Raw genomic sequence first — 27,078 nt, forward strand, 5'->3', positions numbered from 1 at the left:
GTGTGGCGTGCGGCGTAGAGCTCGGCCGCGGCGACGGCGGACGGCACGTGAGTCCCCGCGCCCCGGGCCCCTGGCGAATGCGGGGTGGTCCTGGGTGCTGAGGAGAGCGCGCCGCGGGCAGTGGGCCGGCGGCCGGGGGGGCGGGGCCGGGGTCGCTGATGGCCGGTGGCCCTCAGGTGTCTGCGGCGCCGAGGGGGCCCCTACAAGACCGAGCCCGCCACTGACCTCGGGCGCTGGCGGCTCAGCTGCGAGATGGGCCGGCAGACGTGGACCTACCTGCAGGACGAGCGCGCCGGCCGCGGGCAGACCGGCCTGGAGGCCCACGCCCTGGGGCTGGACACCGTAAGTGGCGTCCGCGAGCGCTGGGACCCCGCGGGGCGCTGAGCGGGGAGCCGCGAGGAGCTGGTTTCTCTCGGAAGGGTGGGTGCTGCGAGCGCCCGGGAGAGCTGCGAGCGCGGCCCCTTCGTCTCCATGCCACGCACAGGACACTCCTGATGTTGTTTTTTAGCATCTTATTTTGAGATAATTTCTGACTTACAAAGACACTTGTAACTTTTTTTTTTTTGAAGACGGGGTTTCACCGTGTTGGTCAGGCCGGTCTTGAACTCCCGACCTCAGGTGATCCGCCCGCTTTGGCCTCCAAAGTGCTTGGATTACAGGCGTGAGCCACCGCGCCCGGCCGTAATTTTGTTTTTATGCACAAAAAGTTTTTGGACCCAGTGTCTTAGTTGCGTGCGTTGTAAGAGATTTGGCTGGTCTCCGCCAAGCCCTGGCCGCCGTGGGAGAGGCTGTGCCATCCTTTGGGCCCTTTCTGAGAGGCTCGAGTCCAGGACCCAGGGGGCATCCGTGCCCCGCCCCACCCTTTGGTGCCTGGTTTATACAGACATCTTGGAGAAGTTGTGAAGAATCCGTGACTGGAAAGTAAAGCAATGAAAATGTGGAACTGTCCTTTTACTTTGCTGAGATGTGATACGCGCATCAGAGTTTCATACTTTTGATGGAAACAGCTGAAACTTTTGCAGTAATTTAGATTCACTATTTTGACTTGGGCTGTGTGTGAGGAGGGCTCCTCTGGCCGGGCAGCAGGACCCTCAGCTCGCTCTCTCTCTCTCTCTTTTTTTTTTTTTTTTGGTCTCTTTACAGAAGAATTACTTTAAGGACTTGCCCAAAGCCCACACCGCCTGCGAGGGGGCTCTGAACGGGATGACGTTTTACATGGGGCTGCAGGCTGAGGATGGGCACTGGACGGGTGATTACGGTGGCCCACTTTTCCTCCTGCCAGGTAGGAGTGTGCTGCCCCAGCCCGAGGGTGCGGCCACCCTGGGTCATCCTTGGGATCCTGGCCCAGCCTGGTCTAGGGTTTTGATGAAGAGGTGAAAATCCGGGAGCTTACATAGGAAAGGACTAGCAAACTCTGCCCCGTGTCAAAGTCCACCTGCTGTCGGTGCTAGGGGATCAGCTAGCCTTGGCCATGTAGGATGACAGGCCCTCTGATAAGGGAAGCAAGTGGTTCTCTAGGGGTCTGTTGCCTTGAGGGAGGAGGAAGGTGGGCTTTGAAGTCTCAGCACAGAGTGGGATGGGCATTCCAGGTGGAAGGCCCAGCGTATGCCAAGGGGCTGTAGGTGGGCCGAGTGGTGGGTGGGAAGCTGATAACTGCTGTGAACTTATCTTGAGCTATTGCAGGGGAGCTCATGCAGGGGAGCTTCAGGTTCAGACCAGTGAGTAGGAGGGGGATAGCAGTTGGACTGCCTGGGTACTGAACTGCTTTGGCTACACGAGACTATTTTGCATCCTGGGAGTGTTTCTTCACAGAAATCCTCAGCCTTGTAAAATGGGAAATTCCCTACGCAATAGGACCTTCTCCCTAGGACTTGTGCTCACATTGTTTCACTGACGTGAGTTCCTACATAAGTAGGGTTTCTTTCCGTGATAGCTCATTGATACGTCGTTTTCTTTTACCACGCTGTCGATTTAAAGTTCTTATATACCTTCGTCGCCTTTCTTTTTAAAACATCTCTTAGCTGTGTCTATCCATTTACTCATCCAAATTGCCTTTATCCTGATTCTGTCCCAGAATAAAACCTGTTGGGACTTTGAATGAAGTTGCATCGGGCTTACGTGTTAGTTTGGGAAGAGTTGGCCTTTAATGTTAAAAATGGTTCCATGGTGTTTACTGCAGTCCAAGCCCTCTTCAAGGCCTGCTCTTCTTTTAGTCCTTAGAATAAGCCTAATGGGATCCATTAGGAAACCGAGGCATATTTATTCCAGGCCACCAGACTAGCAAGATGAGCACTGGGATTCCATCTCTGCTTTGACTCCCAGCCCTGCTGCCACCTGGACTGTACAGCACTGAGTTTTTCTGTCCTGGGATTTGAGGGCCTGTCGTTAGGGGACGTTGAGGTGCTCTTTCTTCCCTTGGCTCATGGTAAGACGATGACATAGAGTTGGTCAGGAGATGAGTCAGCCTCACTTTGCCTCTGTAGCCTCATCTGTGACTGGATTGGAATCAGGTTTGGTTATGTGCAGTGTCAGGCACGCTGTGGTGTTTGGTCAGTGGGGTTACTGTGTTGTTTTGTTCTTGCTGCTTTGGCTCTGGGCTGAGCTTGCTGGGACCCTTCCTGTGGGCTGGCTGTGAGTTGGGTCTTTTCTTCCTTCTTTCTGGACTTTGGAAAATGCTCCTGGAGTCCACGATCCTGTGTAGACAGCTCCCGTCGCGTGTGCCTGTGTGGCACTGGGCAGCACTGTGGTGAGCACTGAAAGGGCTCTGACCTAGCCCCACCATTTACTGGCTGTGCCTCAGTTTCCTTGCCTGTAAGATCAGGAAGATGCTGGCTCTGCAGACCGGCTCTGCTCCTGTCTGCACATTTCCCTGTCCTAACAGCATCATAACTGATAGGAAGAGACGGGTGTGTTTTGGGATAGCTCATTTTATGTGAACCCGTGCAGTGTTTCTCAGCCCATCTCTCCTTCCAGGGCATGTCTGTATGCTTTGTCCACTAGGGCTTCTGATGCTCTAAGCCAGAGTCAGGCATTCATTCCATGGCACATGTGGCTGGGGTCTGCCCTGAGACCTGCCCCATGCTAGGCTCTGGGGGCGCATGGCTGATGGAACCAAGCATGGGGAGTGGAGGTGGAGGGTGGCCTGTGAGCACCGTGCCTGAGAGGACCAGGCTGGGGACGGAGGTTCTTAGTAGATAATATTTATTGTCGCTCCCTCCCCCCTGACATTTGCAAAGCGGCATATGCTTATAAAAAATCTATGAAACAGAAAAATATGAATAAGCAAGTAGGTATTACCCCATCCAAGGGTGAGCAGTTTTGTATTTTTTTCCCAGCAGATGTTAAAGCAAGACCAACACTCTCCCCTCATGGAGGGTCCACTGATCTAAAGTGCTGGTTCCTTTTGGACCTTCGGGGCACTTGGGGGAGGCCTTCCTGAGGTGCTGTGCAGTGTTTGGTGTTTCTCTGACCCAGCGGGTCATGCGAGCCAGGCGTGGCTGAGTGGGCTCTGCAGGCCCTAGGCAGGGAGCATCGCCTGTGCTGTGGCTGACGTCTTCTCTGGCCCTGTGCCCAAAGTGCCTGTTGACCTGGGAGGAATTGCCTTTCCAGGGGTGTTTTTATGGGAAGTAGGTAGCTCCCTGTTGGAGTGGGGTACTCAGGAGGAAAGGGGCCTGGTCTTAGCAGCGATGCCCACCTCCCCAAAGCGAGGAACATCTCTCCTGCCACACAGGCCTCCTGATCACTTGCCACGTGGCACGCATCCCTCTGCCAGCCGGATACAGAGAAGAGATTGCGCGGTATCTGCGGTCAGTGCAGCTACCCGACGGCGGCTGGGGCCTGTGAGTGTGCCTGCCCCGGTGTCACTGCACACGCACGTGTGCGTTCTCATGTGGGAGATGCTTGGGTTTCCAGGCAGCTGCCGGGGGGTAGGAGGATGGCAGCTATGGGCCTGGGGTGGGTTGGGGAGAGCCTAGCAGGACGGGAGTGGGCTGAGGCTGTGCAGGTGGGGCCTTGGCGTCATAGTTATTCCTATATATGGTCATAAAGAATCCCATAGCTATTCACATTAATCATAAATATACGTATAGACAATCGTGTAATCTTTAATCTCACTAATAAGTCTCAGGTCAAGAAGTATGGAACCGAAGTGGTGTTGGGAAAGAGGTGACCCTAAGGTAGATACTCTAAGCCCTCTGTCACGCCCGCATAAGGGCTGCTGGAGGATGCCTCGGCCGTGCGGCAGTGCCAGCGCTGGGAAAGTGCCTGCTGTTTAGCCAGCTAGGGACGGAGACGTCCAAGATGACTGAGACGTCGCCTTCCTCGGGGGAGTGAGGAGAAAACTCCACTTCTCCAAGCTCTTGTGGTAGGCCTGGCGGCTGTCAGGGAGGCCCGCAGACGTCCGGGGGACTTAATTGTCTCTGTGTGACGCTGTGCCTCAGCGGTCACGTTCCACGTCTACTTTCACGTTCTGCGTCAGCACCTGGTTCTTCTCTTTCTTCTCAGATAAGAATTAGTAATAGTAAAATAAATTTTAATGTCCTTGATATTCTTGACAAGTGTGAAAAAAGTGCTGACGCATTAGGTTTTCTCCTCGCCTCGGCTTCTTGAAAATCCTGAGCCCCTGTCTCCAAGACATGTGACTTACCTGACCCTGTCACTGACCACCCGTTGCCTCAGCCTTTCTACCCTGCTTCCTGCTTAGTACTCAGTAAAAGTCAGAGTGTCCAGGCCCTCGGGTGCACCGCCGGTCTCCAAGATTTGGTAGCGGTGGACCCCTGGCCCAAACTCTCTTTTCTCTATCTCTGTGTCTTGTGTCTTTATTTCCACAGTTTCTTGTCTTCACACCTGGAGAGAAGGACTACTTCATGACCTGAGACTTACTAGTAAAATTAGAGATGATATGATTGTATATATGTATATATTTATGATTGCATGTAAATAGTTATGTGATTATGATTATATATAGGAATAACTATGTAACTATATCTCTAATTCTTTTCTAATTCAGTATTTATATGAAAACTGACTGAGGCCTCAGACTCTTGCCTCAGCTCTTGCAGGGCTTCCCCACACGGACTCTGGGCTGGCAGCAGGTGGAGGCAGCTGGACAGCTTTCCTGCAGCGTGGCACACACTGGGAGCAGAGCCGTAGCCCAGAGTGGACCGCCCTCGGGAAGGTGTCGAGCAGGTGGGCTAGGTGGATGGCGCGGGGCTCGGGTGGCGTGGGAGGTGCATGAACTGGAGAGCGGCCGCTCAGGTGTCTCCTGTGTTGGCGTGTTATGTCAGGGTAAGGGATGTTGGCATTCTTAGTTTGCTGAGGAAACTCCAGAAAGTTTTGCTTTATTTCTTAGAAGTAAGGACAGATACCAGTTTCCCACCTGTGCTCTGCTCCCGTAGGCACATTGAGGATAAGTCCACTGTGTTTGGGACTGCACTCAACTATGTCTGTCTCAGAATTCTGGGTGTTGGGCCTGATGATCCTGACGTGGTACGCGCCCGGAACCTTCTTCACAAGAAAGGTATGCCCCGTGCAGCACGTGCTGGGTCAAGGGATCATGTCAGCTCTATAACGAGCTCTCACAAACGAGATATAGAAAGGTGCACCTCCAGATGAAACAGTGGGCAAAACACATCAACAGGGAATTTGTCAAAGCAGAAATAGGCAGAAACTGTTTAACCGATGCATAATTTCTTAAAAAGCAAATTGAGAGCCAGGTACAGTGGCTCATGCCTGTAATTCCAGCACTTTGGGAGACTAAGGTGAGCCTAGGAGTTTGAGGCCAGCCTGGGCAACATAGTGAGACCCTGTCTTTACAAAAACAATAAAATATTAGCCAGGTGTGATGGTATGCACCTGTGGTCCCAGCTACTTGTAGGCTAATAAGGCAGGAGGATCACTTGAGCCCAGGAGTTCTGGGTTGCAGTGAGCTAATTGTACCACTGCACTCCAGCCTGGGTGGCAGAGTGAGACCGTGTCTCTTAAAAAAAAAAAAAAAGCAAAGCAAATTAAGACAACCAGGTAATCATTTGTTTCCTGAATTGACCAAGACTTAAACGAAACACATTAATATGTTGCTTGAGGAAGAACACAGAAGCCACCTTCTGGGGGCAGCCTGGCTGCAGGCGGGGGCAGCCGTGCAGCTTGCACCTGTCAAGCCTGGCCTGGCTACCTCTCCTCTTGCCTGTCGGCCCTGACGGTGATTTCAGCCGAGGGAATCCATGGCTCCTGCTGCTCCAAGAAAGTCTAGTTCATGTTGTGGCTCTGCAGAGCCTGGCCTGGTTTTTGCCCCCGGCCTTTCCCAGACCTTCCGTAGCCCATCATGCCTGCCTGCTCTCTGCTGCATGCACAGGGGTGACCTGTGAGCTCCTCAAAGGTCCTTACTACACCAGGGCTCACCGTGCACTGGAGCCTCTTACCTTCCACTCCCGCCCCGGTGGCTCACACTTGCAGTGTTACTTCTTCGAGGGCCCCTTCCTGACCTGCCGTGCCAGGTGGAGTGTCCTGTAATGCATTCCCATGAGATCCTGCCTCCTTCCTTCATGAGCTTGTCACTGTTGTCATCAGTTCACTGTCAGCCTTTGGTGTCTTCGATGCTGTGTTCCCAAGGCTGCTGACTGGTTCCCCGCCACAGTCCTGGCGCCTGCCTGGTGGAGGAATGTGTTCAGGCTGCACTTCAGTAGCTTCGTGGGTGTTGCTGGCTTTTGCATACCCTTTGGGGTTTGGAGCAGGGACTCCTCAGCAGTATGTTTAGACGGCGTGGCTGTGCCGGAACTGAGTGCTGCTGGAAGTGGCTCTGGCACGTGGGGCCAGTGTGCCGGAGCTGCTCTGGAGTCTGGGGCTTGTCATTGTTCCCGTGCAGGACCAGTCTGCCAAGTGGACATGACAGACTGGGGCAGCTCAGGCTTGGCTCAGAGTGCGAGGCCGAGTGCGCGCTCTCACTGCCGCTCATCGCCTTCTCCAGGCACGTGTGCACCTGGGCCCCTCGCTCGCCTGAGCACTGAGGTGTCCCTGGACCTTCCAGGTGGCTGTCTTCATGGGCTCCTTCCTGGGGCCAGGGGTTGGAAACACCTCTCCTGGGGCTGGAAACACTCCCAGGAAAGCCACTGGTTTCACCTAGGGGCCGTGCGTCCAGGGCATTTCTGAGCACTCTGGAACCTGCTTCTCACATGGGCTTGCAAGATCGCATGAGGCTGCCCTTGACTCATGGAGAGGGGCACGCTTGACTCCTGGAGGGCGAAGCTTCCCAGCTACAGACAGCGTGGGCTCTGCTGACAAGAAGCAGATGACACGGGCCTATTCTCTTTCCTCTCAGGTGGTGCTGTGGCCATCCCCTCCTGGGGGAAGTTCTGGCTGGCTGTCCTGAATGTTTACAGCTGGGAAGGCCTCAATACCCTGTTCCCAGAGATGTGGTATGCCTGCTGTTGGCTTGGTCGTCGGGTGGCTGCTGCTTCCCTGAAGAGTAGAGTGACAGGGACAGTGGTCAGGTGCAGGCTGTTAGACAGAGAGGGGTGGTGGTTCTGTGGGTGGGTGCAGTTAGGCTCCCGGCGGGGTCCTTGATCGAGCTGAGTCCTACAGGGATACAGAAAGGGGGTTCCCAGCTTGGCAGGAAGGTGGCTGTGCTGTGGATGGGGGTACCCTGAGTCAGGCTACAGGCAGGGCGGGGTGGCTTGCATCTTGTGGGAAACTGAGCATCTGTAGAAGTAGAAGGAGCTGTCCCTCCTGCAGCCTGCACAGGGGCGTCCTGTGCTGCTGTTGCTGACCTTGTCTCCTTTGCTGCGGAATGTGAAACGTGTCCCAGCGTCACACCTCACCTGCGGACCCAGTGTGCTTGCCTTTAAAAGATCAGTGTTTGTTTTTCTAAACAGAACCGAATGCTTTTAAATACCCAGCAAAGCCAACATTAATTTCTTATTATCTAGTGTCTTTTTTTTTTTTTTTTTTTTTTGTGACAGAGTCTCGCTCTGTCACTCAGGCTGGAGTGCAGTGGCATGATCTCAGGTCACCGCAACTTCTGGCTCCTGGGTTCAAGTGATTCTCCTGCCTCAGCCTCCCAAGTAGCTCGGACTACAGCCATGCGCCATCGTGCTCAGCTAATTTTTGTATTTTTATTGGAGACAGGGTTTCACCATGTTGGCCAGGATGGTCTTGATCTCTTGATCTCGTGATCTGCCCACCTCAGCCTCTCAAAGTGCTAGGAATGCCTAGCCTGAAAGTAAACTTTAAATTTTGGAATAGTTTCCAATTTCTGGAAAAGTTGCAAAGAGAGCCAAGAGTATTCGCTGGGGCCCTCACCCCATATTCCCCTTGTTGATGTTTTATGTTACCAAGGTATGTTTGTTGCAGCTAAGAAACCCACAGACAATCCTAAGCATTTAGGAGCTCCCTCACCTGGCTGTAGGGTACAAAATGCTAACTGAACCAGGAGGTGCAGCTCCCTGGGGAGTGCACCGATGGCTCGACTGTCCCCCTCAGCAGCACGGTTGAGAAATGCCGCAGGTGCACTGATGCGGTGGGGAACAGCCACCCACCTGTGTCCGTGCTTGGAAGGGCCCAAGGTGTGGATCCTGGCGGAGTGGCAGGCTTCCGTCTTGCGGGTCTCCCAGTGACTCCTGCTGTTGCCCCAGGCTGTTTCCTGACTGGGCACCGGCACACCCCTCCACACTGTGGTGCCACTGCCGGCAGGTCTACCTGCCCATGAACTACTGCTACGCTGTTCGGCTGAGTGCCACGGAGGACCCGCTCATCCAGAGCCTCCGCCAGGTAGGACCTCATCAGGGAACAAAGCGAAGGCTTCTGGGGCTGGGACCCATAGGGCCTGGGGCTCCGACCCATAGGGCCTGGGGCTCCTGGAATCTCACCACACCTGTCCGCTCACCTGGGGGCCCTGTGGAACCGAGAGCCCTGTGAGCACAGTGGGCCTCCACCTTCCTCCAAGCTCTGCCCAGAGGGGACTCGTGCTATGGGACAGGCAGCAGCTGTTGCCCGGGGTTCTTAGGGGGACATCCAGGACTCAAGAGATGCAGGAGGCAGATGTGCACTGTGTCCTCAGGAAGCAGGCCCTGAGGCGGGGTTTGAGGTGCAGGATGTCTATCAGGCCTGCCCTGGGGAAGGAGGAGGGACAGAGGGAGGAAATGAGCTTCTGGGTAGGCCTGGGGCTCATGGAGTTGGGGAACTCCACAGAGTGGTCCGCACATAGCCACAATGGCCAGGCCTTCATGTACCCTCAGGGTCAGTTGCTGGAGGGCCCCCCCGACACACACCCAGGAAGGGGCTGGTCCAGGGCCCTGAGGGTGGGTGGTGGGAGACTGCCCCTCCCGGTTTGAGCCAGGCTAGCCAGCTGCCCCCACCAGGAGCTCTATGTGGAGGACTTCGCCAGCATCAACTGGCAGGCGCAGAGGAACAACGTGGCCCCAGACGAGCTGTATACACCGCACAGCTGGCTGCTCCATGTGGTATATGGTGAGTGCCTCCTGAGGGGCTGGCAGGGCAGCCCGTGGTCGGGCTGTCCCACTCATTCATGAACTCATCCCCTGCCAGTGGCACTGGGCCATCTTTGTGCCAGGCCCCAGGAGGCGGGCCCTTCCACCCCGAGAACCGGCAGGACTGACTTCCAGTCTCAGGAGCCCATCCCGAGCAAGGGTGTGTGTAGGAGGTGTGGGGTGCCCCTCCTGGGCAGGGAAGGAGAAGCTCAGCAACCAAGTCTGGCGGTGGGGAAGGGGAACCCTGGAGAAGGGCAAGTCCAGGTGCGCGGGGCTCCAGGCGGAGGCCAGGGTCCTGGTGCCTGGCGTCCACTGACCCCTGTCCCCTGCAGCGTTCCTCAACCTGTACGAGAGCCACCACAGTGTCCGCCTGCGGGAGCAGGCCGTGCAGCAGCTGTATGAGCACATCGCGGCTGACGACCGATTCACCAAGAGCATCAGCATCGGCCCGGTCAGTGCCTCCGCCGGCCTCCGGCTGCAGCCGCTGGGGGTTGGGGTCCAGAGTAAAGTCCATGAGCTGGGAGTAGGGTCTCCTGGAGCCTAGTGCACCGCCATCTGGGAGGTGGCCCTCAGATCCCACAGGCGTTTGAGGACTTCTGTCCTGGTTCCCTGCACGCCCAGCTCAGGGAACCGCCCCCCCACACTCGACCCTCCCTCCTGTTCTCCAGTTGCTCTTGTCCTGGGGGGTGCCTGGTCCTCTCCTGGAGGCCCTTCCTGAGATCTTTCTGGCCAGCTGGGAGGGGCGTTTTTTTCTCACTTGGTTCCTTCCAAATTCCCCTCCCCAAATAGTTGATTATTTGTCCTTCTCCCAGGGGGTTTAGAGACGCCCAGGGTGGGTGGGAGTAGCAGGGTCCTCGGGTTCCACTCCTGATTCCTCCTGCCTAACCAGGGACTCGGACCTCTCTCTTCTGTGGGGCCCACGGGGGGCCAGGTTTGGGCTAGTTCAGTGGCCTTGGAGGGTGCAGTCCCCGGGCTGTGCTGGCGCAGGGCCGCCTCCTGACAGAGTCAGCAGCCCCTGGGCTGTGCCGTAGCTGCTGCGGTGTAGTGGGTTGGCCTTGGCATTCTCTGGATGTACCCCGGTGGCACTGGGCCACCGAGTCCCACCCTGATGCCGCATCTCGGGTTTTCTGGGCCTGATGCCACCTCAGTGAATCACAAATCCCGACTGACCTTGCAGCAGGTCCTCTGTTTTCCGGTCAGCAGTGACGTGGTTCTGTGTGGGTTTCGGTTCAATCCCATATAGAGCACATCTGTACTAAGCACGTTAGAAACATGCTTGCAATTGGATCTTGACTTGTAAGATCCATAAATAAGAAGTTGGGGCCTCTGGAACAGTCTGCTCTGAGGAAGGAGGGGAGCAGACATTTCCTGCTACTGCAGTCCCATGTCCACACCTCTTCCTGGGCCCCTCGGGCCCTGCCTCTGTCCCCTGTGTTGTTTCTAAGGCGCCTGACAGCCCATGCCCCTCTGGTTGTGGGCTGGCCCCTATGGCTTCTCCTGGAACCCTTCACTTCTCACTGATGGAGTGCGGTCCCTCCTCATCCTAAGCCAGGCCATGGTCTTAGCTGACACTGCCTGTGTCTGAGTCGGGTCCTGGGTACACATTTGTTGTCCATCCTCGCTCAGTCCCGCCCGTTAGAGCAGAAGGCCCCTTTCCTGGCCCTGAGTGAGCTACATGGGACCCTGTCCCTGGGGGCTGCTGTGGGTCTGGATCAGAGCCCTGACAGGGCCGTGTCTCCGGCAGATCTCGAAAACCATCAACATGCTTCTGCGCTGGTATGTGGATGGGCCCACCTCCCCTGCCTTCCAGGAGCACGTCTCCAGAATCCCGGACTATCTCTGGTGAGTGTGGCTGGGATGTGCTGGTGAGGCCTCTCAGTGCAGCCACACGAAGGCTGGATCTGAGCCTCGGCCGTATCCCAGTGAGGGGGCCACCACGGTGCCATCTGGGAACACCGCCAGGGAACACCGCTAAGGAACACCACCAGGGAACACCGCCAGGGAACACCACCAGGGAGCACCCACCACCAGGGAACACCACCAGGGAGCACCCACCACCAGGGAACACTGCTAAGGAACACCACCAGGGAACACCAACAAGGAACACCGCCAGGGAACACCAACAAGGAACACCGCCAGGGAACACCACCAGGGAACACCGCCAGGGAACACCACCAGGGAACACCACCAGGGAACACTGCTAAGGAACACCACCAGGGAACACCACCAGGGACCAGTAGTGTCACCGAGGGTTGTAGAAGCCACCGAGGGTTGTCTTTGACTTGGAAGATTTGCCACCCAGTCAAAGAGTGGGATGGTCCTAGAAGGTAGAGTGAGGAGGGGCGTGGTGGGCAGCAGGGCAGGTGCAGGTTGGCGTCAGGAAGGCCTGTGGACAAGGGGAGCTTGTCAGCCATGGAGTATGCCCTGAAGGTGGGCCCCTGTCGTGGATGGCACAGCACGGTCCCATGGTGGGAAGCCCTGGTTGGTCCCACAGCACTGAACACGGGCAGCAGGGCTGAGGCGGCCTGGGGTCGGGGGTCGGGGGTTGGGGAGCCTCCTGCCGCCCTTTGGCTTGGGTGCGCCCTTCCTGGGTGAGTGTGTCCTGTCTTCTCTAGCGTGTGGGCCTCATGCCCAGGAGTCTAGCAGCCCAGCTGGGGCGGCATCCAGGCCAGTGCCAGGCCTTGGGGGAGGGGACAGATGCCCTCCCTGGGACCTCCCTGAGTGCAGGGTCTGGGTAGCCGGCTGGGCTTCCAGCTTTCTCCTCGCACCTGACTTGGGCATTTTTGTCCTCACAGGATGGGCCTTGACGGCATGAAAATGCAGGTAAGGGCTGCAGGACTGCGGCTGCCGGATTCCTTTGCAGTCATTTCTACCCTTCATTACTTTTCCTTCTGGGTTCATTAAGATGCAGAAATAACTCCTCCTGGACCAAGTCCCGGCAGCGTGTGACCGGACGCTGAGTCAGTCGAGGCCTCTGGCTGTGTCCCCGTGGGTGCCGTCGGTCCCTGTGTGGGTGCCCACAGTTCTCGAGTGTCTGTCTGCAGCTGTCCTGTTTGCTCTTTGCCCTGATGGTCCGAGTGGGCCCACCCGTGTAACAACAGACCCGGAGCTGCAGACGCTCTCCTCTTGTTACCGTGGCAGGAGGCGGCTCTGGTTAGTGGGGGCCTCTCCTCCATGCACTCTTTTTGCTGCTGTTGTTGAGATGGAGTCTCGCTCTATTGCCCAGGCTGGAGTGCAGTGGCTCAATCTCGGCTCACTGCAACCTCCACCTCCCAGGTTCAGGTGATTCTCCTGCCTTAGCTTCCCTAGTAGCTGGGATTACAGGCATGCAGCACCACGCCCGGCTAATTTTTGTATTCTAGTAGAGACAAGGGTTTCACCATGTTGGCCAGGCTGGTCTCGAACTCCTGACCTCAGGTGATACGCCTGCCTTAGTCTCCCAAAGTGCTGGCATTACAGGCGTGAGCCATTGCGCCCAGCGACACTCTTAAGAGGCTCCTTCTTAAGGTTGTGGGTGCACAGGACAGGAGCCTGGAGGGCCGTGGTGGCGTGTGGCTGGGCCTGGGAGCTGCCTGGGAACTTGCCCTAAGTGGACTGGAACCCAGTCATGAGGGGCACCAAGCACGAGGGAGGGAGGCAGGCAGCCATCGCCACGTCCAGGGAGAGGAGGAGCAGGCGGGTGTGCTGGACACTTGGCCACGTGGCGATAGTCGGTTTCTTTCTGGATCCTGCCCTGAGCTTTTAGAAGATACACTTGTTTCCAGGCACGGATGCCTGACCGTGTCCTTGCCCTCCAGGGGTTGTGCGTCTGCCACCACTGTGGGGGAGGCCCGAGGTGTCTCAGATTTCCCAGAAGTCTGTGGGCTAGAGTAGCCGAGAGCTGCGTTAGGAAGGGCCAGCGCTGTGTTCTGCTATACGGTCTGTGATGTCGGAAGCATCCGCCTGGGTGTGGCCTGCTCCGGGTGGAGGTTGTGGTGGTCTCCAGGTCATTGCTCTACGGAGCGGGTTGGTCATCGAGGTGGGAGGAGAACAGCCCGCTGCACAGGAACCGTGGGCTCCCTGCCTGCACTGTCTATGCCGTGTACTGCGGGTCCTTCTCTACGCCGTCCCGCTCAGCGTCTAGATTTTGTAGATGGTGCTGTCCTGGGTGTGGCCCTGGGGGCAGCAGGGCAGTGTTGAGGGCGGGGTCCTGGCTGACCCTGGTCCTGTCCTGGCTCTGGGGGCCCTGTAGACCCCAGTTCTGTCCAGCTGGGCTGAGCCTGTGCCCCTTTGTGCATTATCACAGTGGGTGTGTCAGAAGCCCAGACAGTGTTGCCCTGTGTGTTGTGGTCTGGTGAGGGTTATGCCCTGCGGGTCTGTCTTCTGTCCCCCACCTGATTCAGTGTGGAAATGTGGAGTCTCCAGAGGTGTCCGGGGTGTCATGTTTGGGATGGGCACACAGGGGCCCAGCACTGCCCGCCCCAGGGCTACCCTTGGTGCCAGGTTTCCCCAGCCATGGGCTTTCACCCAGCTGGCCTTGAGCTCCCCCGAGGCTCCCTGGACACGGTCCATGTTTTGTGAAATGGTTTTCTAAACACATGCAAAGTGGATGAGTTACATGAGTAACGGCCCCAGAGCAGGCCCTGGCCTCCCTGCCCCTCCCTGACCAGCCCCCCGCTGCGCCCTCTCTTCAGTGCACCTCGGGCTAATGAGGGCCTCTGTGTTTTTACAGAGTTGCTCTGTGGTTGTCACACCCAGCAAACTTCACGACGGTTCCCGGGTATAGTCCTCACGTTGCCGTTGGTGCGTGTGAGTCAGGGTTCAGGCCAGGCCCACACGGGCCTTCGCGTGTTGGTATCTGAGCTCCTGTTCGTCCACAGCAGTCTCCTGTGGCCTCTTTTCTCCTCCCTGAAGGGCTTCACGTTCCGGATCTGACCGGTTGCTCCCTCTGTTCTCTGAGTTTTTGTGAACTGGCCATGCACTGAGGCTTTATCCCGTTGTGTTTCTTTGGCGAGAGTGCTTTTCTGGTGGTCGCTGGCTCGTTCCTCCAGTGCATGACGTCTGGATGCCTCTGCCCCCTGCCGCCCCCTGCCACCATCCCCATGTCTGTTGCGGTCAGTGTCCAGCTACTGTCTCACTGGGGTTTGGTCACCGGCCCTTTGAATTGAGACCAGCGTATGTATCTGGGAGTCCAGGTCCGGGGTGACATTTGAGGTAGGGCCTTCCCAGCCTTGTGCAGAGTTTCCATCACCTCAGGTATACTTAGAAATGGGGTCATTTCCAGGCATCACCATGACTGAGGTGCACTGCTCTGACTGGGCGAGGGCAGCTGGATGCTCTGTGTGTGGGTGCTTGAGCCTCTGGGGGATTGTCCAGTCCTACAGGTGTCCTGAGAGGGACACTGTTCTGCCTGGTGGCCCATGAAGAAAGGTGGGGTTCCCTGACCCATGTCTGCCTGCAGGACTCAGCCTTCTCTGAGGCCCTTGTCAGCCATGAGGGGTGCACAGGGCTCAGAGCCTGAGGTTGAGTGTTGGCTGGATAGGAGCCCCCGCACCCAGCCCTCGGGCCTGTCAGCTCCTGGAGGCCGTAGGTGGGAGTGGGGGAGGCTGCTGCTGCTGTAATGCCCGTCTTTTGTGTGTAGGGTACCAACGGCTCACAGATCTGGGACACTGCCTTCGCCATCCAAGCTCTGCTAGAGGTTCGTGGCTCATTCTCTTTTCTCAGCCTCAGCTGACCTTCCTTCCTGTGCACGTGAGCCCTCGTGTCCACCTGAGGGCAGCACTGCTGGCCACACACTTGTGGCTCCTTGAAGTTTCCAGTGACCTGGGCTCTGGCCTCTGGTTTGAGATGGTGGTGCTGTGGACGGGGCGGCCTTGCCCAGCAGCCCTGGGTGTTGGGCTGGGTCAGAGGCTTTGGGAGGGCAGGAGCTGGAGGCCGTGTGCGCAGGGGAGCCTGGTGAAGGCTGTTTCTCAGCATGGGCAGGAGGGGGACTCCAGCCTCTTGGAACTGGAACTGCTCATTATGGGCATTCTCCAGCCAATACTGCAGAGAAACAACAGTGGATTTTTATGCTGGTGGGAATGAGGTTGGTGGGATTCTGAAGGTGTTTCTGGAGTGCCCTGAGGGCTGGGCCATTCAAAGGACCTGCCCACGCCGGGGTGCTGGAGATCCTCTGGGCATAGACGCTCGCTGGGCGGGTGGGGTGCTGGCACCCATAGATGGTCTCTTCTGCTCCCTTCCGTCTTGTCATATCTCATGGACCTTTGATTTTTTGTCTTTAAAGGTAAGTGCAGCAAGAAACTCTGGCACTCTCTGGAGATATCTGCCAGTTTCATTCTGGTTCCCAGTCGGGGCAGGATGTGGCCAGGACCATCGGGGACCCACTCAGCCATGGTGGCCGTGCAAGGACAGCTCAGCCTCTCTGTCCTGCTGTCTCTTCCAGGCGGGTGGACACCACAGGCCCGAGTTTTCGTCCTGCCTGCAGAAGGCACATGAGTTTCTGCGGCTCTCGCAGGTGAGGCCTGTGCCTGGGGCCCTGAGGGGGCTGAAGAGGGGGATCAGGGCTGGGATCTCCTACAGGCAGAAGTGCCCGCCTCACCTCCACCCTGCCCCGTTCCCTGCGCTGGTAATCTCAGGTTGCCCCTCCCCACCCCTGTTCCATCCACCCGTCCTTGGGCTGGCCTCACCCGGAGCAGCTCTGTGAGGCCTGCGGGGTGCTGGGGGGCTGGGGGTGCTGGCAGTTCTGCGTCCTGCTCCCGTTGGAGCCATGGTGTGCAGGAGCCAGGCACAGGTAGGGGCCATTTACCCTGAGCTGCGCAGCCTAGACTCCACCTCTGGGTCTCTGAAGCACCTTCTGCCCACGGAGGTGATGCCAGCCTGTGGACGTTCCCTCCTGAGACTGTTTGCAGCGAAAACCCCTGTCCATCCTGCTAGATCAGCTGCCCACAGACGGTACCCCAGCCCCTAGTTTGACCTCAGTGTCTCACACACGCCTACACCCCAGTCTGCAGCCACAGTCATCCCATACATGCGCCCTAACCTCCCATGTCTCCCACTGTCCCTGCCACGGCCTCAGCCAGTGTCCTTCTGCCTGGAACAGCTGCCCCTCTCCCCCCCAGCCCGTCTCACCATGTCCCTTCAGATGTCATCAGGACGTTGCTTCTGCAGGCCCTCTAGATGTTCCTGGCCTCTGTGTGGCCAAGGCTGGCACCTGTCTGGGGCTCAGGCAGGGGAGGGGCATTGTCCTGCTGTGGCTGACCCTACAGCGGACTGCTCCTGCCTCCTGCCTCCTACCCAGGACTTGCTCTGGTTGATGGAGACTTGGGGAGGTTGACTGAACCCTACTACAGTCCAGGCCTCTTCCCTTCTCATTGAGGCAGGAGAGACGGCCCAGGAGCTGAGGTCCACGAAGCTGGGGTTGTTCAGGAGGCAGCGGGAGCCCCTGGCAGAGCACACCACAGAGGCCTGGGCCACCTCCTTGCCTCCTGGCCAGTGGGGAGATCACAGGGGAGGCATGTGCCTCCCGTCTCGGCTAGTTTCAGCCCTTGCTGGCCAGTCACGTTTCCCAGCAGCAGTGGGTGGTGAGCTCTTGGTTTGGGCCCTTGGTGCCTCGCAGCACCAGCGGGGGCTGTGGCTGGCACATCCTGCCTCTCCAGTCCTGCCCCGTCTGTCTCAGTGATGTCCCCGGTGCTGACATGTTCTCTGCTTCCACATTCGCCCTCCATGCTGCCCAGGTCCCAGATAACCCTCCCGACTACCAGAAGTACTACCGCCAGATGAGCAAGGTATTCGGGAGCCGGCCCCGTCCCTGCCCCGTCCCTGCCCCGTCCCTGCCCCGTCCCAGCCCTGTCCCTGCCCCGTCCCAGCCCCGTCCCTGCCCCGTCCCTGCCCCATCCCCCGGGGAGGCTGCCCTCAGCAGGTTGGTCCTTCCCTTTGAAGGCGGGACTCTTCCCTTGGCGTCTTTGGGTGTGCCTGGCATAGGGGCCCATGCCTCATGTTGCTGAGCTGCCTGGCACATGGGGGCACCATTTGCTTGCACATGTGGCCGTGCCTTAGAGCGGTTCAGGTGGTCATGGCACATATAGGCTTCAGGACGCCCTGTAGCCAGGGCGTCCGGGGAAGGCAGAGGGAAGAGACCTCAGCCGGGGTGGGCTGTGACCACAGGTGCGTTCTGTTCTGTGAAATTAGGCATGAGCACAGCAGCTGCTGCGTGTTTACAGTGGGGGTGGGGGGCACCTGTGCCCCGTCCTGTCCCGTCGTGAGATCTGAAGGTGTTGAGGGTGTGAGCTGCCGCCCTGAGGGTCTCTGTGCTGGAAGCTGGAGTTCCATCTAGATGTGCCCAGCTTGGGCCCCTGGCCGCACCCACACCTTTGGTGGATAGACCCCCATCCTGACTGGGTGCTCTGTGGTGGGGAGTGATGTGTGTGGCTGTGGGGTGGCTCCGAGGACTGGGGTGTGGACACCCTCAGCCTAGGGTCACGGGTCGTGTTCTGCAGGGCGGCTTCTCCTTCAGCACGCTGGACTGTGACTGGATTGTTGCTGACTGCACGGCTGAGGCCTTGAAGGCCGTGCTGCTCCTGCAGGAGAAGTGTCCCTATGTAACCGAGCACATCCCCCGAGAGCGGCTCTGCGATGCGGTGGCTGTGGTAAGGCTGTGGTCCTAGCAGTCCCGTCCACAGCTCATGTCTGCAGATGAGCTGCGTGCTCACCTCCACTCCCACGAGCCCCACCCCCCCACACTCCGGCCGGGCTGTAGGAGCTTGTCCTTGGACGGCGTTTGCATGTGGAGAACTGTGAGCTCTAGCTGGACCCCTAGGGCTTGCTGTGCTGTTTGCACAGGGCCCTGCACAGCAGGGCTGGTGTCCAGCTCAGCGCGATGCTTGCGGGAGCCGGTGTGGCCCCCGAGTTTCTCTCTGGTGCTTCCCACTGGGTGTCTGAAGGAGGAGTTTCCATTGGTTTTGGTGCCACATTCTTTCAGCACATCTGGCTGTTGCGTGTGTTTCTGGCAGCAGCACACACTTGGTTTCTAAGTCATGGGCACGTGTAGGGGCGTGTTCCCAGGTGGCTGCGCGTGGAGGCCCTGACGGCTGAGGTTGCAGCTGCTGCTCGGGGCACCCGAGGGCTTGGTTAATGTGGAAATCGGCTTCTTGCCCCCGTGCCTGCCCCACTGGTTGTCAGCCCTAGTGTTGCCTCTAGAAAGCTCCACTGTGGCCTGGGCGTCTGCGTGTGCTCATCATGTGGGTGAGTTCTCGGGTGCTCTGTGATTTCAGCTGCTGAACATGAGGAATCCCGACGGAGGGTTCTCCACCTACGAGACCAAGCGTGGGGGGCGCTTGCTGGAGCTGCTGAACCCCTCGGAGGTCTTTGGTGAGTGGTCGGCCAGCACCGTGGTACACAAACCCTGGAGCCAGCTTTTCCCCCTTGCCCGAGGCTGCAAGGGCCCAGGTTCACCAGCAGATCTGTCTGGAGTCCTCTCTCAGCCCAGGCTGTTCTGTGTTCCTCCATCCCTGGGGGTGTCCGGATCCCTGTGTTGTGGATAGGAGGGCATCAGGTCAGGCCTAGGGGATGGGATGGTGGAGGGTTCCAGTGAGGTGCACAGCCTGGGCTGGCTCCTGCTCAGTCCACAGGGCTTATGTTCTGTGGAGGCTGCTGTGTGTTGCGAGCCCACTTCGTGGATCCCAGAGCGCCTGCAGGGAGGTGTCTGTGGGGACTGAGGGGACCCACGTCATGGGCTGGTAGGCTATGTGTGCATCGCTGCCACTGTACTGGTCTGGGGGCAGGATCTCACCCCTGGTCCACCTTTGGGCACCTCACATGCCCCCTTCCTGGTCCTCTACCCATCACACATAGCTTTTTGGGCTGGGATTGCAGCTTTCTGCTGCATTCCCCTCATCTTTGCTCTCTCGTAGTACAGGTGTGTGTCCTGGGCCGGCCAGTGTTTGCTCTGGAGGTTGGTCGGGGAGGCAGCATCCAGGCACGGGTTCTGCACACAGCGACACTCTTGCTTGTCATGATTTGGCCTGAGTTGTAGGCCCTGGGCAGCCAGGGTGAGACTCAGCACCTTGGTTCTTCCTTCCCTTCCCCAGGGGACATCATGATTGACTACACGTATGTGGAGTGCACCTCGGCCGTGATGCAGGCACTTAAGCATTTCCACAAGCATTTCCCAGACCACAGGGCAGCCGAGATCAGGTACGCAGGGCCTCGGCCCGGGATGCTCTCACTCAGTGTGGGGGCTGCCAAGTTGGGGGCCAAGGCCCAGACGCAGCATTCTGTAGCACAGCCCTGGCGGCCCATCTCAGAAACAAAACTCACGTAGACGTGGGAGCCTGCAGAGGTTATTGAATGCAGTTATATGCCCTAAAGCCTACAAAGTATCTACTGGGGCTCAGAATAGCATAATTACAACACAAAACTGGATTTTCTCCCTATCTTTTAATAATGTTAAAAAGCATTTCATCCGCGGCTCCACCTGTGTTCCAGTAGCAGTTTTTAAGGGTGGCAAATATTCAGGAAAGTGCACAGGTTGATCTTCTGAAGCAAACAGGTCCCAGTGCCAACGTCGAACATGGCGATGCCACCAGAGCCCTCAGGCATCCCCATGAGGGGGCCGCCCGCACGCCTGCCAGGCTGTGGGTTTCTGTTGCTCGCTCTGAACCTTGTCTAGGTGGAACCCTGAGGTGTGGACTTCGTGTTGCCTTCTCATCTGCTCGAGGTTAGCCAGGTGGCTGGGGTAGCAGCAGCGTCCTCTCCCTCGGGCCTTTGGTTGAATGCAGGTGCCTTGCTGTCTAGCTGCCTGTCCTCAGCACCGGGGAGGATTTCAGTCTGGGTTTTTACGAAGCGTCTCCTGTGAACACTCTTGGCTCCTGGGTACTTATTTCTCACGGTCATGTACCTCGGAGTGTCGTTGCTATGTCACAGGGTACGTTAAAGGGCATGTGGTTTTTGCGGGTTCGTTATCCTACTATGATTACAGTTTTTACTTTTGTTAAGCCTGGTGTAGACTCACCTTGGTCATGATGCACTCTTTATATAGTGCTAGATTCAATTTGAGGAATATTTTGTTAGGAGTTTAACAGCTCTGGTTACTAGAGACAATGGTCTATAATTTTCTTTCTTTTTTTTAAAGATGGGGTTTCACCATGTTGGCCACCAGGATGGTCTCAATCTCTTGACCTTGTGATCCGCCCACCTCGGCCTCCCAAAGTGCTGGGATTACAGGCGTGAGCCACAGCGCCCAGCCTATAATTTTCTTTACATAAAATTATATGAAATTTTCTTTACATAAAATTATATGAAATTTTCTTTACATAAAATTATATGAAATTTTCTTTACATAATGTCTTTGTGAGGTTCTCCTGTTAAGATGATACTGAACTCAGAAAAGCAGTTGGAAAATGTTTTTTAAAATACTCTTTGGAAGAATTTATGTAATGTTCGTAATATTTTTGCCTTAAATATTTGGGAAAAATTACTGGAAATGTCAGTTGGGCCTGGAGTTTTCTTTGAGGAAAGGTTTTAAATTAGAAGCTCAATTTCTTTTTTTTTTTTTTTGAGATGGGGTCTTGCTCTGTCGCCCAGGCTGGAGTGCAGTATAATTTCTTTAATAGTTTATAGGACTGAGTAGATGTTCCATTTTTGTGTCGGTCTGGGAGTCTTCCTTTTTCCACTCAGTTTTATACTGATGGGCACAGAGTGTTCCGTGTCCTCTTAGATGGCTCTGAGCTCAACGCTGACATCCTCTTCTTTCTTCTGAGATCTTATGCCGATCTTCTGAAAAAAACAAAAACAAAAACAAAAACAAAAACCGTCTTAGTCTTTGATTCTGTTTTTTAGGAGAGTTTATTTTTTGTTTCATCAATTTCTTTTCTTTGTTCTTTTCTTTTCTTTTTTATATTTTTTGAGGCGGAGTCTTGCTGTGTCACTCAGGCTGGAGTGCAGTGGTGTGATCTCAGTTCATTGCAACCTCTGCCTCCTGGGTTCAAGTGATTCTCCTGCCTCAGCCCCCCGAGTAGCTGGGAATACAGGTGCTCGCCACAATGCCCAGCTAAATTTTTGGTATTTTTAGTAGAGACAGGGTTTCACCATGTTGGTCAAGCTGGTCTCAAATTCCTGACCTCAGGTGATTCACCTTCCTTGGCCTCCCAAAGTGCTGGGATTACAGGTGTGAGGCACCACACCTGGCCTTTGCTATTTTCTTTCTCCTTTATTTTTCTAACTTGAATGCTTAGATATTTGATTTCAGGTTTGTATTGAAATATGCACTTGAGGCTATAAACGAGTTTTGATATATCGTTCAATTAAAACTGTTGTTTGGTGCTGGCTGCGGCAGCACAAATACTGAAAGTGTTTTCTGTTTCTACTGTTCTTCTCTGACCCTGAGTTACGTGGGAGTGTGCTGCTTCATTTAACATCTGAGGATATTCTGGTTGTGTTTTTGTTGGAAGCCGTGGGTGGAGCAGGGGTTTTCTTGTGCTTCGCAGGTGCAAGCACTGTGTTCATTGTCTTCCATGGCCTGACACGGCCTTTGGCCACGTGCTGCCTGGCGGTGTGGAGTGGGGTTGGCCTGGCACGGTCCTTGGCCACGTGCTGCCCGGCGGTGTGGAGTGGGGTTGGCCTGGCACGGCCCTTGGCCACGTGCTGCCCGGCGGTGTGGAGTGGGGTTGGCCTGGCACCGCCCTTGGCCACGTGCTGCCCGGCGGTGTGAAGTGGGCGTGCGTTGTCCTCAGCCACACTCACAGAATTGGCCTTTTAAAAAATATATTACCTTTTAAAAATCACTGTAATAAAAGTAAAGCAGGTTCTTTACAAACAAGACTTGCAAAATACAGAAAAATGCAAAGAAGAGGCTAAGTTGCCCCCTCCTCGCCCCTGAGTAAGAATCTGCCGCTGCTGTTGGTCTGCACATTTCCATGGTGGTCTGCCGCCCCTCTTCAGGCCTGGCCCACTCTGTGCCTGGGTGGGGTTTCTCAGAGCCCCACCATTGAGCGTGCTCCTCCAGCACAGGCGTCGTGTCATTTCACTCGGTAGCCTCTGGGCTGTTTTTCCGTTTTCATTGTTGTTTTTAGCTTTTTCCCCAGTTTAACCTTAACCGGTATTTTCTTGGTAAATATGTATTCATGACCATTATTATTCCCTAGAGCTGTATGGCTTGGGGTCTGCCTGCCTGGGTGGGCCCCCAACCCTCCCTCTTCCTGGCTGACCTGGCCTGGTCACTTCTCTGCCCATCTCTTTCCCTGCCTGCATGGGCAAGAGTACAGCCTGGCAGAGTGGAGGGACTGTGAGAGGTGCCAGGGAAGCGCATGTCAGCTGTTGTCACTGTGTAGAAATGGATCCTGGATGTGGCACACGGGGGGCCGTGGTGACTTCATCATGGGTTTCCTCTGCATTTCTTTGGTGACTTCCAAGTTAGAACATTTTTTTTATAATTTATTTTTTTAGACAGAGTCTTATTCTGTTATCCAGGCTGGAGTACAGTGGTGAAATCATGGCTCACCACAGCCTCAAGCTCCTGGGCTCAAGCAATCCTCCCACCTCAGCCTCCTGAGTAGCTGGGAATAAAGGTGCATACTGTTACGCCTGGCTAATTTTGAAAATGTTCTGTAGAGATGGGGTCTAGCTCTGCTGCTCAGGCTGGTCTTGAACTCCTGGGCTCAAGTAATCATCCTCCCACCTCAGCCTCCCCAAATGCTGGGATTACATGGTAAGCCACCACCCCCAGCCATTTTTAAAATTTTCACTAGGATGGTTTTTCTTTCATTTTTAAGCACAATAAAGTATTTGTGTATTATGTTACAGATATTTTCTCCTCAATTTCTTTGTTCTTTTTATCACTTTAGGGTGTTTGAACGTAAGTGTTAAACTTTTATTTATTTATTTTTATTTTTATTTTTATTTTTGAGATGAAGTCCTGCTCTGTCGCCCAGGCTGGAGTGTAGTGGCGCGATCTTGGCTCACTGCAACCTCCGCCTCCCGGGTTCGAGGGATTCTCCTGCCTCAGCCTCCTGAGTAGCTGTGACTAAAGGTGTGTTCCACCACGCCCAGCTAATTTTTTTTTATTTTTGTATTTTTAGTAGAGTTGGAGTTTTACCATGTTGGCCAGGATGGTCTCAATCTCTTGGCCTCGTGATCCACCTGCCTTGGCCTCCCAAAGTGCTGGGATTACAGGCGTGAGCCACCGCACCCGGCCAAGTTTTTAACTTTTAAATGGTTAAATATATTAGTCTGATTTTTATATTAAGATTTTAAATTTACCTAGAGAATTTTTGAGATGCAGTATGGGGTTGCCAGTTACTTTAACACTATTTATGTGGAATATTCTGTTTTACTACGCAGACTTAAATTCTCCCCTAAATTTACAAATTTATAGAAAAGTTGCAAAATCAGTAAAAAGTGCTCCTGTTACCTCTTACTAGGATTCCTCTCCTCTGAGGCTTCACTGCCTTCCCTCCCTCGCGCTCCAGAGATGCTCTTTCTTGAACCTTTGGAGAAGTTGCAGAGAGGATGTACTGTGTTTCCAACTGCTTGAGTATTTCTTTTGTGCAAGTGTAGGTCAGAATGTTAATGTTGATGCAGTACTAATCTGCAGGCCTTGTTCAAATTGGCCTAATTGTTCCAATAATGTCCTTTGTGGCAAAATTTTTCCTCAAGCTTTAATCCGATATTTAAGGTTGCATTTTTTTTATTTTTATTTTTTTGAGACAGAGTTCCATTCTGTCACCAGGTGCCAGGCTGGAGTGCAGTGGCATGACCTCGGCTCACTATTTAATAAATCCAATGCTACCAGGTTGTTTCATAAGTGTATTTTGTAGAACACTTTTTTTCTGTATCTTTCCTAGGGTTGGTAAAGACATCTCCGTGGATATCAGAGTACTAGCAATTACTTAGTAAGAGTAGAAAGGGATATATTTTTTCCATTAAGTACTCCTAAAGCCTGGTCTATCTTTACACCATCCAATAAAGCAATCTTTAAAAATATTAGAAATATTGGCTAAATTTTTCATATTATGTATACCTTCTGAAAATTGTATGAGTATCAGGATCATATTTAACATCTTCTCAAGTATTTTATAAAATACTTGGTAAAAGTGAAAGTAAATCTTGAGCAGTTTTAAGCCACGGTTAACCCTTCTCCATTATAATTCAGACAATGTAAAGTAAGTCTGAATTTATTAAGACAAAACAGTCACATACAAAGCTCAATCTTGTTATAAGAAGGGATTTTCTAGTTTCTGAAAATAAAACACAAAATTTAATTCTTTTCTTCAAAGGCTTTAACATTACGCATCACAATTTCAATAAATAACAGTCATTCTGAACAACCAGAAATGTTCTTACCTTACTTTTAATCAGTTTTTTGATTTGCTGCTAGCAGCTTTGTGTCATATCTTCCAGAACCTCTCTTAAAAGTTATAACTTTATTTAATATAAAAATGTTACTCGTTTTTACAGCACAGCTGCAAACTAGAGTTATACCAATTTTAAAGAGTAACTGAAAGTCTAAGCATCATTTCCCAAACTAGAAGTAACCATGTGACTATCTATTAGTCATACTGTCATTAATCACAGTTGTCTCCTTGTCAAAAAAAAAGGTTTGCCAAGGAGGAAGGAAGTTGGTGAAATAAAAATTCAAGGTTGAAGAACACACACAGGTTTTCTTTCTCAACGGGGATTCTCATCTGAACAACAGAACACAAAATTACTCAAGTGGGTGTTTTCTGATTCATCCACTAGTAGTACGTAACTGGTATCCATCCAGAGCTGTCGGAGAGGCTGATACCGATTAATTAAACAGCATTCTTTAGGACATTACTGCTTTATTATCTTGTGTTAAGAAAGATCACCTTAAAAGCGACAGAATCAAAGAAAAAGCAATGCTTTAAACTTTGGCTACTGAAAGAAAAACAAAAACTACTCTCTCAAAGACAAATATTTGCACAGTCACACATGTAGGTGTGAGAACACACACACCCAAGCACACACAGAGGGAGAAAAAGAAAACAGAAGTAACAAAGTGCCCAGAATGTTACCATCAACATACAAGACGAGGCTACTATGCTTTTGCTGAGTTACGAGGCCACAATTTTTTTTTCAAATCTGCTTGAATCAGTTTTCCAGTGATTTTGCATTCCCCCTCAACAAATATGGAGGAAATGAGGAGGAGCAGCCAGTGTCCCACGAGCAGCTTTGGAATTAACACTGCATTTTTTCTGAGAGAGAAACTTGAAGTGGAAAAGCAAAGGAGAATAGAGAAGAAACTGTGGCACGCAGGAATTAAAAGAAAGAAAATGTGAAGAGAATAAGAAACACAGGTTTAATCATTTCTGGGTGTCCTCACACATACCTCTGGTCATGTCTGTCAGCTCTCATAAAGAAATTATGCAAAGTAAACTGCAGAAGGAAAGGACAGATAACAAAATTGCTCTTTTCATTTTTGGACAGAAAAAAGACAGAAAATGTATGAGAAAATGAATATATTCTACCTTTTTTGTTAACAAAAGATTGTATCCAAAGAACTACTAGAAATGCATGTATAGAAAAATATAGAGATTACACAGTTATGGTTAAGTGAAATTTAGTTTTGTTCCAAAAAGGAAAACAGTCAAGATATAAAACATTTTCAACATGGCAAAATGTTCTCCGCTGTTGCTTTGCAGTTCATTCTCACCCCTGAAACCAGGCAGCAGTCAGCTAGGAAGCTTTGCTGGTTTTAGACATTTCTGTAAATAAAATGACACAATTGGCAGTTCTGGTAAGTCTGATGTTTTTCACTGAGCGTAATGTTTTTGAGTTTTATTCATGTTGTTGCACCGATCAGTAGTTAATTAGTTTTTATTACTGCGTAGTATTTCATTGTATAGACATATAATAACTTTTATGCATTTTATAATAAAATGTATCCATCACTACACTGAGCTTTTTCCACTTCATGGATAACATAAGATCAAAATAAACCTTTATGCAAAACTCTTTCTATTGACACATTTTTTTGATCCTTTGAAGAAATATTTCGAGGTGGAATTTCTAAGTTAGATGGAAAATTTATGTTTTATTTTATAAGCATACATTTTTCCAAAAAATTGTGCCATTCCCAACATTAATACTGAATGGTTCTGTTTGCTCCACATCAATAGCAACATTAGCTATGCCCAATCTTTTTAAATTTAATCATTCAGGTAGATGTGTAGTAGAATCTAAATGTGATTTTAATTTGTACATCTCTGATGTTATATTGAGCATTTACTCATGTGCATATTGGCAACTCATACATCTATTTTCAATGACCTATTTAAATATTTTGCCTATTTTATGGATTTATTTTTCTTATGGTGATTTGTGTATATATGCAAATATATATAAAGAGAAACATAAATACACATAAAATGTGTATATAAGAAAATAAAATGGGTTGTAAAATAACATAGAAAAATTCCATTTTTAGATAAATATATTAAAATTACTTTGTCATTTGTATAGTGCCTTCTGAAAAATATTTTCTCAAAAATTTAAAAAATCTAGAATCTTCTAAATGTTGTACTCTCTAATCCTGACAAAGTTACATATTCTCCCTTGTTGAGGTCATGCCTTTTTCCTTACTTAAAGAAAATATTGAGTCCTTCAT

At 53.1% G+C, this 27,078-nt stretch overlaps 1 protein-coding gene across 4 annotated transcripts; it reads left to right on the top strand.

Moving 5' to 3' along the window:
• Nucleotides 1-26,426, top strand: LOC135278084 (lanosterol synthase-like). Of its 4 annotated transcripts, none has more exons than XM_064384752.1 (17): nucleotides 1-47; nucleotides 1,144-1,282; nucleotides 3,731-3,839; nucleotides 5,397-5,518; nucleotides 7,313-7,409; nucleotides 8,625-8,760; nucleotides 9,351-9,459; nucleotides 9,812-9,930; nucleotides 11,224-11,321; nucleotides 12,275-12,302; nucleotides 15,100-15,156; nucleotides 15,901-15,972; nucleotides 17,192-17,242; nucleotides 17,954-18,103; nucleotides 18,728-18,824; nucleotides 19,544-19,649; nucleotides 20,587-21,803. In XM_064384752.1, the coding sequence occupies exons 2-17, from the start codon at nucleotides 1,204-1,206 to the stop codon at nucleotides 20,630-20,632; spliced, it is 1,476 nt and encodes a 491-aa protein (XP_064240822.1). In that variant the 5' UTR covers nucleotides 1-47; nucleotides 1,144-1,203; the 3' UTR covers nucleotides 20,633-21,803. The 4 variants fall into 4 exon arrangements, with proteins under 4 accessions (XP_064240822.1, XP_064240823.1, XP_064240820.1 ...); XM_064384753.1 differs by lacking the exon at nucleotides 1-47 and adding an exon at nucleotides 238-342; XM_064384750.1 differs by lacking the exon at nucleotides 1-47 and adding an exon at nucleotides 978-1,021.
• The last annotated feature ends 652 nt before the right edge of the window (nucleotides 26,427-27,078 follow it).

Source organism: Aotus nancymaae, unplaced genomic scaffold, assembly GCF_030222135.1.
Source record: "Aotus nancymaae isolate 86718 unplaced genomic scaffold, 86718_ANA_hifiasm-v0.15.2.pri h1tg000036l, whole genome shotgun sequence".
Classification (NCBI taxonomy): domain Eukaryota; kingdom Metazoa; phylum Chordata; class Mammalia; order Primates; family Aotidae; genus Aotus; species Aotus nancymaae.